General features: G+C 54.3%; 4 protein-coding genes across 4 annotated transcripts; 3 read left to right on the plus strand and 1 right to left on the minus strand.

The window, feature by feature from the left end:
* Window positions 1–758: 758 nt before the first annotated feature.
* Window positions 759–2,183, plus strand: UMAG_01669 (putative AAA family ATPase VPS4; the record flags this gene model as incomplete). The annotated part of the gene is made up of 1 exon (XM_011389350.1): window positions 759–2,183. The coding sequence occupies one exon, from the start codon at window positions 759–761 to the stop codon at window positions 2,181–2,183; it is 1,425 nt and encodes a 474-aa protein (XP_011387652.1).
* Window positions 2,184–2,906: 723 nt separating this feature from the next.
* Window positions 2,907–5,852, plus strand: UMAG_01670 (uncharacterized protein; the record flags this gene model as incomplete). The annotated part of the gene is made up of 1 exon (XM_011389351.1): window positions 2,907–5,852. The coding sequence occupies one exon, from the start codon at window positions 2,907–2,909 to the stop codon at window positions 5,850–5,852; it is 2,946 nt and encodes a 981-aa protein (XP_011387653.1).
* A 1,060-nt stretch (window positions 5,853–6,912) lies between these two features.
* On the plus strand, window positions 6,913–8,928 carry UMAG_01671 (uncharacterized protein; the record flags this gene model as incomplete). Its single annotated transcript, XM_011389352.1, has 1 exon — window positions 6,913–8,928. The coding sequence occupies one exon, from the start codon at window positions 6,913–6,915 to the stop codon at window positions 8,926–8,928; it is 2,016 nt and encodes a 671-aa protein (XP_011387654.1).
* A 564-nt stretch (window positions 8,929–9,492) lies between these two features.
* On the minus strand, window positions 9,493–10,485 carry UMAG_01672 (putative succinate--CoA ligase (GDP-forming) subunit alpha; the record flags this gene model as incomplete). The annotated part of the gene is made up of 1 exon (XM_011389353.1): window positions 9,493–10,485. One exon carries the CDS (start codon window positions 10,483–10,485, stop codon window positions 9,493–9,495), a length of 993 nt encoding a protein of 330 aa, XP_011387655.1.
* Between the last annotated feature and the right edge of the window lie 1,092 nt (window positions 10,486–11,577).

Below are 11,577 nucleotides of genomic sequence, written 5' to 3' on the forward strand. Positions count from 1 at the left end.
TCGGACAGAAACCACGGGTGATGGCACGTAGTTTATTTTGATCCTGCCGAATTTATTTTTGATCCTGCGGAGACCATTCCGAAAGGGTCCTGGTCGACCATTGTATCTTCAAACTTGTGACTGCTGCTGACTCACGATTCGTGATTTAATTCAGATCGAAACAGTTGGCGGAGCTCTAACACAACGAGCAGATGGCCGTCAACGACGAGCCACTAACTACGATCCACGAGCAAGCGAGCTGAGCAGCAGGAACGGCGTCCGCGTTTTCGTTATTCGTCTCCTGCTCTCTAACCCCGATCTAACTCCACAGAATTCCAGGCACGAAGACACAAAATCAGTGCATGGGACAATCACGAATCACGAATGGCAACTTAAGTTGCATCATGCCTGAGCGCAGCACAATTCATTCGCTGCTGTGTACATCGACGTTCGATATCGCCACTCTTGCACACCTACTTCCATCACATAATCTCTGATTTGAGCTGTACAGAACTTCACCTATTTCGACATCTCTTGCGCCAGTATCGCTACTCTGCTATCGATACACTAATTCATTCTCGGCGACCACTGCAGCTTTCGAATTAGTCCTACGAGGAGCAAACCTATTCATTCCCAACACGCGAGCCCCCCATAGCCTCGAGCTGAGACCAGCGAAGCGGCTCACAGACCACCGCAACAGTCGGCCGGCGCAGCGAAGCTCGAACATACTCTGACATCCTACATCTCCCCTTTGCTGACAACACAGCACCCACTTGACAATGGCCAATTCGGATTTCTTGAATAAGGCGATCGAGATTGTCCAAAAAGCGATCGACGAAGATGTCAAGCAAAACTATCAAGAGGCATACAAGCTCTACCAGAACAGCTTGGACTACTTTATGATGGCCATGAAGTACGAAAAGAATGACAAGCTCAAAGATCTCATTCGCAAAAAGTTTACAGAGTACCTCGACCGAGCTGAGAAACTCAAGGAGCACCTCGCAAAGAGCTCCGAAGACCGAAATCGAGCCGCCGTCGGTGCGAACGGTGCCGAAAAGGGCGTTGGTGGTAGCACCGGCGGCAAGAAGGAGGGCGACGATGACGATGTGGATCCAGAGACAAAGAAGCTGCGAGCCGGTCTGTCGAGTGCAGTGCTTTCAGAGACTCCCAACGTGCGATGGGACGACGTGGCGGGTCTGCATACAGCAAAGGAAGCGCTCAAGGAAGCTGTCATCTTGCCCATCAAGTTCCCACAAATGTTTACAGGTAAGAGGACGCCTTGGCGCGGCATCCTCATGTACGGTCCTCCAGGTACCGGAAAGTCGTTCCTCGCCAAAGCCGTCGCCACCGAGGCCAAGTCGACCTTCTTTAGTGTTTCGAGCTCGGACCTGGTGAGCAAGTGGATGGGAGAGTCGGAACGATTAGTTAAACAGCTCTTCCAAATGGCGCGCGAGGCAAAGCCTTCCATCATTTTTATCGACGAGGTCGATTCTCTGTGCGGTACAAGAGGTGAAGGAGAGTCGGAAGCGTCGAGAAGAATCAAGACCGAGTTTCTCGTGCAAATGAACGGTGTCGGAAATGACGAAACGGGCGTCCTTGTTCTCGGCGCCACCAACATTCCCTGGGCGCTCGATCTGGCCATCAAGCGCCGTTTTGAGAAGCGCATCTACATTCCACTGCCAGATCTTGAGGCGAGAAAGCGCATGTTCGAGCTCAACGTCGGCGAGACTCCATGTGCCCTAGACGGCAAGGATTATCGCAAGCTCGCATCGTTGACGGAAGGCTATTCGGGATCCGACATCAGCGTCCTCGTACGAGATGCACTGATGCAGCCAGTACGCAAGGTGACCGGTGCAACCCATTTCAAAAAGGTCATGGCACCAGCAAAACGCAAGACACAGCAGGAAAAGGCAAAGAATGGCAGCGCGGACAAGGTTGCGCATAGCGATGCTGCTCAACAGGATGGAGACGAGGCGGCTGTGGAAGACGAGGTTCAGGAGATGAAGGAATACCTCACGCCCTGCTCCCCAGGTGACGCCGATGCGATCGAAATGACATGGGACGACATCGAAGGTGAGCAGCTTCTCGAGCCCAAGCTGGTCATGAGCGACTTTTTGCGAGCCATCCAGGCGGTTCGCCCGACGGTCACCAAAGCCGACATCGAGAAGCACATCGAGTTTACCAACGAGGCGGGTCTCGAATGAGCACTCAGTGTCTTCGTCTGATTTTCACCGACGTTCATCGCCATCAATAGAGTTTGCTCGGTATGATTTCTTCCTGCGTATATGCATGCGTTTGCGTTTTGCTATGCCTGTGCATCAGCCTGAAATCTACTGAACGATGCAACAGGTGTGGTAGTGAGCCATGAGCCACGGAAGCTTGCCCAACAGACACTGAGGGCTGCCGAGCGGTGAGCACGGAAAGAATCACCAATCAAGTGATCTTATCGGCCAACTTTGCCCTGGAAGGCTGGAAGGGGCGTATGTGTCGCGAGACTCAATTGTCAGCCAACTGTGACTGCGAAAGTCTATGAATCACGCGTGACGAGACGTGAGGCTCACAACTGTGAGACGTGAGAAAGCTTGGGTGCATGTGACACACGAACACGCCAAAAAAGTGATATTCTTTTTGCCCATTTCACGATTCACGATTCACGATTCGTGATTCATGATTGATTTTCTGTACATTTGTGATTTCGACCCACACCTTCTTTGTTGTCATCGCTCGTTTCTTTCCAAATAGCCTAGCTTTCCACCTAGGCGCAGCACTCCCATACTATCAGATTATCGTCGCGCTGACATTGTAGTCACTTCTGCGACGAGACTCAGGTGCTGCCCGTCCCTGAATCTCGGCCCTGGTCAACCCAAGAAGCTGGAGGATCCCAAGCAAGCCTAGTCCCTTCTCATTTCCAGCCTGCTTCCATCGTCATGCCAACGACACCGGGTCCGAGCTCGACGGATGCCGTCTCCACAGAGCAGCAGGCCATTCAGGCCGTCATGCAGGCGCTCAACACTCTGTACACCGACCCCAACAACCAGGCCAAGGCTTCTGCCAACACGTGGCTTCAAGACTTTCAGCAAACCTCGGAAGCATGGCAAACAGCCAACTCCTTGCTGTTAGCTTCAGAGCTGCCGCTCGAGCCACGCCTGTTTGCGGCGCAGACGTTCCGCACCAAGATCACTTTTGACCTTGAGCAGGTGCCGAGCCAGCAAAGGATAGCTCTGCGTGACACTCTCCTCACAGCTCTATTGTCCTATGCATCAGGACCTCGAGTGATTCAGACACAGCTCAGCCTAGCTCTTTCGGGTCTCGCTCTCCAGCTCGACGAATCCGAATGGCCCACTGTGGTGCCAGAGATGATCGAAAGATTTGGCTCTAGTCCAGAGACTGTTCCTATCCTGCTCGAGTTCCTTACCGTGTTACCTGAAGAGGTCATTGGCAATAACCGCATTCCTGTCTCGAACGATTTCTACACGGCCCGATGCCACTTTCTGCTTTCGGCTGGGGCGAACGAGGTTCTCAAATTGCTTTCGATGTACGTACAGGCCTCTGGCTTGACATCGCAGATCCAGACCGCCATATTCCAATGTCTGCGGTCGTGGCTCAAAAGCGGAGAGGTGTCGGCAGGTCAGATGGCTGAGACCACACTCTTCGACCTGTCCTTCGATGCGCTCGCTTCGGACGAGCTGTTCGATGTGGCTACGGATGTAGTCTGCGACCTGATCAACGAGACCCAAGAGGTGGAGGAAAACATGCAAGTCATCCAGCGAGTGCTAGCGCGCCTCCATCCTTTGCGTCAACAACTGTCATCGGCAGGCGATGACGAGGACAAGGTACGAGGCCTCTGTCGCATCTTTGTGCAGGCGGGCGAAGCGTATCACCGCATCATGATACGTCACCATGACGAGTTGTATCCTATTGTGGAGGCGATTGCCGAGTGCACGGCGTACCACGACCTCGACATTGTTCAGATCACCTTCCGATTCTGGTACCTACTCTCTGGTGCGCTCTCGTACGCTCACAACCAGCCCGGAGCGCAACGGTTCTTTTCGATCTACGAAAGATTGCTCGAGGTCATGATCGGCCACTTGCGCTTCCCGGACGACCCTGATACGCTCACAGGCCAGGAGCGCGACGAGTTCCGATCCTTCCGACACTGCATGGGCGACACGCTCAAGGACTGCTGCCATGTGCTCGGCTCCCGGCAATGTCTTTCCAGATCGCTTGGGCTCATCCAGACGACTATCTCGCAATCGACAGCGGAAACACTCAAGTGGCAGGACGTGGAGGCACCCCTCTTCAGCATGAGAGCCATGGGCGCCCAGGCTGATCCACGTGACGACCAAGTTTTGCCGCAGATCATCAACATCATCCCCACGCTTCCTAACCATCCGAAGCTCAAGTACGCGGGATTGCTCGTAATCTCGAGATACACCGAATGGATCGACATGCATCCCGAGCAGATCCCTGCGCAGCTTTCCTACATCAGTGCTGGTCTGGCAGAAGCCGATAGCGACGTGGTGGCAGCGGCTGCACAGGCAATGAACTTTCTTTGCCAGGACTGCTATCGCCATCTTGTAGCCTACCTGCCTCAGCTGTACGACTTCTTTGGCTCTATCAACGACAAGCTCGGTCCCGACGACCTTGTGTCTATCTCCGAGGCAATTGCCTATGTGATTGCAGGTGTGAAACCCAACGAGGCACCACAGGCGCTTATGCAGTTCTCGCAGCCGCTGCTCGAGTCGCTTAGTCAAATTTTGGCTATCGACAATCCGGGCAAGGACCAGTTGCGCAAAGCAGCTGACAGGATGGAACAGTTGGAAAAGATGCTTGCCGTTGTCGGATCTTCGATCACTCGCCATCTTTCTGAAGCGTGCTCGACGACGTGTGAGGAGGCTTATTCGGTTGTTGATCGCGTGCTGGCCTTGCATGGCCACCACTTTTTCATTTCGGAGCGGGCATGTGGGCTGCTGCGACGTGGCCTTGTGCTATTCGGTCCGCTTGCTACGCGCACTCTTGCACCGTTGCTGGATCGATTGGCATCGTGCTTTCAGCAGACAGGATTGCCAGGCTACGTGTGGATTGTGGGTAAATGCATCGACCAGTTTGGCAGAGAAGGTAATGCGGCTACGAGTGCAGCACTTCAAGGAGCATTGGAAAGGCTCAATGGCAAGGTGGTGCATCTGATGGAGAACACGATGCCCTCCGAGATGGGCGATGTTCTGGACGACTACATCAACACGTGCCTTGTGACTCTGCAGAACAGACCATCGATGCTGCTGCTGTCACCGCAATTCACGCACGTATTCCGTGCAGCGTTGGCTGCGCTGACCCTCCTCAAGACGGAGACCATTTTGACGACAGTGGACTTTGTTCTAGGTATCGTCGGACACGATGCGCTGATGATACCAGTGACAGCATCTCAACCCGGTACACCGCTGGGGGCGACGAATGCCCAGGGCGCAGATGGCACGCCGTCGATGGATGACATGACGAACTACGCTGCAGCCATCCGACAGGTGGTAGGCCAACAGGGCTTCCAGCTGGCCTCGGTGTTGTTCAACGGGCTTGTGACGGAATACAGCCCCGAGGTGATGCCGGTTGTGACCACGACGCTCAAGGTGCTCTCCTCTGGCTTTGCTCAAGAGATGGCGGCGTGGGTGCCTGGCATTGTGGAACAGCTGCCGACAAGCTATGTGCCCGAAAAGGACAAGGTGGCGTTTGTCGAACGCTATCTGCACGCCATCAACGGCCTCAAAAGCATGGAAGAGATCAAGCAGTCTCTGCATGGGCTGTACTCCGCTTCGCGACAGGCGCGGGAAAGGACACGCGCCAACCGAGAAGAAGGCTCTGCTGCGCTACTGGATCGTTGAGCACGGCGCTGCCTGCTCAAGCTGTAGTAGTCACAAATTGTGACTCGCTCTTGTTGCGAATCGTAAACCATTGGTTGTGGTTCTCAGTCGTGAATTTGATGGTGATCTTTATGCCTGGTTTCAGCAGAGCATTTGGGGGCAGGGAAGTGGATAAAATCGTGGATCGTGAATCGTGAATCGTGAATCTTGAATCGTGAATCGTGAATCGTGAATCGTGAATTGGGAATCGGGAATCGTGCAGCGTGAATCACGAATGAAAGCGTCATGCAAGATGAGAGAACCAGAACGGAAGCGGTCACACAACGCGCATGGCCGGGCCGAATTGAGCTTGTTGAATTCCTCCACACAAACCTTTCACTCGTGACTGTTTGCGGTTAACAGACGCACACTCACGGCTTTTTTGGTGCGCATAAGTCACAGTCGTGAGTGAGTGATACAAAAACCTCATCTTCTCGTGTCTGCAGCGTCACAGTCTCGACCTCTGCAACGGGTCGCACCCACGCAAACGGCTATGCTGTGCGTCGTCAGGTTCATCCCTTTTCTCCGAGTACACAACCGAACATAGAAGCGAGATTACATATACTCGCTTGACTCGACTCTTCCAGTCCCAGTCCCTGTCCCTGTCCCTGTCCCTGTCCCTGTCCCAGTTACGGCCCGGATAGCGCCTTCCCCCGCAGTTGGTTCATGCTCTGATCGTCCGTGGACATTTGCTTTCCTTCTCGACCTTCATTTCCTCGCCGACTGCTCCTGCTATTCTTTGCCACCAACGTCTTGCCAGCTCAATTTACCATCAGGGCATCTCCCTGAGCTAGCCTGTCGCTAGCACCCACACTTCGCTTCATCTGTCGCCACTCTGTGCACGGTTGCACCAGTCTCTCGTGTCCAATCCCAACATTCCTACCAGTACTTGACTACAACTGACGACCATCCGGAGGCATACAGGCATCTCGCAAGTCTTTTTCGATCACATTGCTTCGCCTGGACATCAGGCATCTTGACCACGCATATTTGTCACGCTCATCTTGATCACCAGCACAGAGCAAGGCAGCGAGTGCACACCATGGGAAATCCAATCCCCGTCCACCTGGAACAGGAGTGCCACAAAGCAACCAAGATCCTCAACGACTTTGTTGACCCGGTCAATGGGCTGGACAAGATCGTCCCCGTCAGCGTACTCCAACGAGCTCGAGGATTTGCCATTTTTTCTGTCTTTCGCATTGGCTTTCTGCTGTCAGCACGAGCAGGATCCGGCGTTGTAGTCGCACGAACCGACGATGATCGTTGGTCTGCACCAGCCGCCATTGGGATCGGCGGTCTCGGTGGCGGCTTCAACGTTGGTGCAGAGGTCACCGACTTTCTGATCGTGCTCAATTCCAAATCTGCCGTTCGCTCGTTCATGGCCACCGGCTCTCTCCAGCTCGGCGGCAATCTGTCTGTCGCTGTTGGCCCATTGGGTAGGTCTGCAGAAGCAAGTGGCAGCGTCAACACAAAGGGCCGTGTCGCAGCGATGTTCTCTTACTCCAAGTCCAAAGGTTTGTATGGCGGTATCTCGGTCGAAGGCACCGTGCTCGTCAATCGTGAAGATGCCAACGTCAAAGCGTACGGAATGTACGGAAAGAACCCCAAGCAGATTCTCTCTGGCTCTGTGGAACGACCTCACTGGGCCAAGAATTTGATTCAGACCATCGATCGTTTCACGCTAGCCAACACGCCGAGCAAGGACCTGGATGGCGAGTACTTCAACTACGATGACACGAGTAGCTTTGGCAGACGTGGTATCGGCGGCAGTGGCGGACGTAGGACGAGCTATGACTCGGTGGATAGCCGCGATCTTGATCATATCTCTTCGTCGCGTCTAGGCGATGGACAGCGCGCATCGTCTCGCGACGTGCGAGCGGTCGAAGACCTGCCTGAGCGCTTCGATCGATTCGATCTCAACGACCGCAATCGTGATCAGCTGGACGACTGGGAGGATCGTGACCGTCGCCGAAAAGATGATGAACACGAGAGCCGCAATTTCGGCACATACGCATTCTCACCCTCGTCATCTATCAGCAACACGCCCGCTCGCGTTGGCTCGGCGTCTTCGCAACGAAAACGTCCAGGAATCCGACAGCGATCGAGTAGTATTGCTAGCAATCTGAGCTTTTCCAGTCTAGGCAAGAAGAAGCTGGACCGCTCAGGACCAACGCCTCCACCGGACTGGAACGAGATCCCCGGTTATAGCGCCAATAGCAACACATGGGGCAATCCGAATACGGGTGACATGGACGCGCTTGATAGAGAGCTTCAAGGCGGAGGAGGAGCAGCAAGCACTTCGGCTGCACGCAGATCGCCGTTTGCACACAATCGGAGCTACAGCAGTGCTTCTGGTAACGTACCCACCCCGGGCATGACGTCCGACAAACGCATTCGCAGCGGAAGTATTGGAGGTCGAGGTAGTTCCAATACGCCCGTCGGTTGGTCACAATTCAGCGCTGCTGATGATGTCAACGACGATCTGTTTGGTACAGATGTACCACACGCCGGTGCGAGCTCAAGCGCTCGCGATCCATTTGATGAGCTCGATGCGCGCGTCGATTCGCAATACAACGGAGCCAGCAACGACGGTCATGTTCGCACAAGGTCGATTGACCACGACTCTTCGCGTGCACCTCCGCCTTCAAAGAGTCATCGTTTCGGTCGATTCCGTACGCCGAGTCCTGGCAACTCGGCGTTCGGTCGCAAAAATACACCCACGATCGCCGAAGACGACGCGTTGGACAACCTCATCTCCACGTCCACGGATGATGAGTACGGTGCCAGCGCGGCGGCGGTTTCTGGTGTGGGAAGCGCAAGGCGAGAGAGCTTTTCGCTTTCCAGCGAAAACGCCAGCGTACCTGTGATCGAGCGCGTGGTTGCACTGTACGACTTCGAGGCGCAGGAAGAGGGCGATCTTGGCTTCCAGAAGGGTCAGGTGATCGCGGTCACCAAGAAAACTGACAGCCGGGACGATTGGTGGCAGGGAAGAGTCGAGGCCGGCTTGAGCGCCAGTAGAATCGGCATCTTCCCCGTCACCTATACTGCTCCTCTCTGAACCACCTCACCTTTCTTGCCAACATAACACCGACGCTTTCGTTCGACGTACATGCTTATCGCAGTGTGCACCATGTTTTCCCCGTTCATCTTGTCTACACCATGTTTCTGCTTGCCTTTTTGGCCCGTTCGATATACCTTCAGCGACTGGTTGCGTTCTCATCGGCTTGGTTTGTTTGTTTGTTTTCTTCGCTCGCAATTGCAGTTGCATCCTCGATCCTGGCTAAACGTCCGACTTGATCCGTGCACAATGCTTGAAAGCTTACAGATCAGAGCAACATTTCATGCCGCGTGTTGAGTCAGCACCTCAATGGATTCAGAGAGCAAGCCGAATTGCACACAGCGCTGCAATAGCATCATGTCCACGAACAGGCCGACATTGCGAGACACACTCGTCGTTCTGAACCGTGTTCGAAAGCATGGGATTGCTCGACACAGGACGAAGGATTGAACGGAACGAGATGAAAACAAGAGGCACGTGTATCCACAAAAAGACACGACGCTGCGGGGAACTCTACGAGCAGCGTGGTTGGGATGAGCTTAGTTCAAGGGGGGTTGGCTGTGCTTATGCCAAACCGGCGTTCTGCATAGCCTGCTTCATGAGCGCACCGATCTTGGCGGGGGAATCGGCGACGATAGCACCAGCCTCGGTCAAAGCCTTGACCTTGTCATCGGCACCGCCCTTACCACCTGCGATGATGGCACCGGCGTGACCCATCCTCCTGCCAGGAGGCGCGGTTCGACCGGCGATGAAGGCGACCACCGGCTTGGGGTTGGCACGCGTCTTGTTGTACTTGGCGAGATATTCAGCCGCATCCTCCTCCATACTTCCACCAATCTCACCGATAAGAACGATACCTTCCGACTTGTCGTGGTCAAGCAACAGTTTGACCAGATCCAAAGTGGTCGAGCCGGGGAACGGGTCACCGCCGATACCGACGCAGAGCGATTGTCCGAGACCCACCTGAGTGGTCTGGTTGACCGCCTCGTAGGTCAAGGTTCCGGAACGCGAGACAATGCCGATTCGGCCAGGCGTGTGAATGTGACCGGGCATGATGCCGATCTTGCAACCCTCGGGGTTAATGATTCCTGGGCAGTTGGGACCTACCAATCGAGACTTGCTCTGCGATCGCAACGCAGCAGCGACGCGAATTTCGTCCTTCTGCGGAATGCCTTCGGTGATAGCGACGATCAAGGGAACTTCGTTCTCGATCGCCTCGATGATGGCGTCAGCAGCACCAGGTGGCGGAACGTACAGCACCGAAGCGTGCGGCTTGGTTTCACGAACTGCCTCCTTGACCGAGCCAAAAACGGGCAGGCCAAGGTGAGTCTGACCGGCCTTCTTGGGCGAAACACCACCAACAAGCTTGGTGCCGTATTCGAGAGCTTGTTGGCAGTGGAAAGTTCCGGTCTTACCGGTGAAACCCTGGCAGATGACGCGAGAGTCCTTGTTGATGAGCAGGTTCTTGATCGTGTCCTCGTACGAAGCGCGAGCAGCCGAGGACGAGAAGCCTCGTGCCAAAGGCCGGCTGAGAGAGGCAGCTGCGTGCTTAAACATGGTGATCGATTCTTGCTTTTCGAGAAAGGAACAAGCAGCGAGGGTGGAGGCAGGAGAACAAGGTGGTTGCACACGGAATCACCAATCACGAATACGACGTAAGGGCCATTGTGGAAGAAATCGCACACCCCAATCACGAATCACAAATCGTGATTTCGTGTTTGTTCGTCATTCTCCCAAGACGCCTTCTGGCGCCCACTTGCGACTCAAAACGTTGACGCTTGTGCTTCGTGCTTTAATCTCGAATCTCGAACCGGAACACGGCTCGCTCACTCACGACTCTCTGTTGTGACTTGCTCGACAAAAACCAGCAAGCCTCCCAAGCTCGCTTCTCTCCGGAAGCGCAGTCCCACCACAAAAATCGTAAATCACAGTGCCACGCTCATGACCGCCTTTGACTTGATCATCCCAGCTTATCTCATGCTGCGTTTGGCCTCCTTTGGCTGCCTCAGATGCTTTGGGCGCCAACTCAATATCGATACTGCTGCTGCTCCAGCTGTCTAGTCTCCTGAAAAAGCCGGGGGATAGCGTCGGAGCAACCGGAATCAGCAGAACAGCAGAACGACGCCCGCTTAAGAGCTTGCGCCAAACAGAGCGCAGACGAAGCGCGATGGCCCTTGCGAGCTGAACATGCTCACTCCATTCGTCCGTAAGCGCAAACGCGAAAATCGCACGGAGAGTTCCGCACCGGTCAATCATGAATTGGGGGTTGGTTGGATAATTTTCTTTCTTTCTTTTTTTGGGGGCTTATTCTTCTTTTGAATCAGTTGTTATTTTGTCTCTTTCTGCTGTGATCGAGATCGTGGATTGCTGTTTGCTCTTCTGCGAATTCACGATTCACGATTCACGATTCACGATTCACGATTCGTGATTCGTGATTTGACCGTTGACCCATCGTGCATGACCCATGACCCGTGACCAATGAGATCAGCTGTTAGATCGATGACTTGAACAAGGTTCGATCAAGGCCACGGACCACGGACCTGAGTCACGGGCCGCTTGCCATGGGGCGAATCGTGAATGCCAACACTCCCATGGACAGAACCTCATATCATTCACTTGATTCGGCGAAGGGCACACGGAGAATCGAAT

This window comes from Mycosarcoma maydis, chromosome 3, assembly GCF_000328475.2.
Source record: "Mycosarcoma maydis chromosome 3, whole genome shotgun sequence".
In the NCBI taxonomy this organism is placed as follows: Eukaryota; Fungi; Basidiomycota; class Ustilaginomycetes; order Ustilaginales; genus Mycosarcoma; species Mycosarcoma maydis.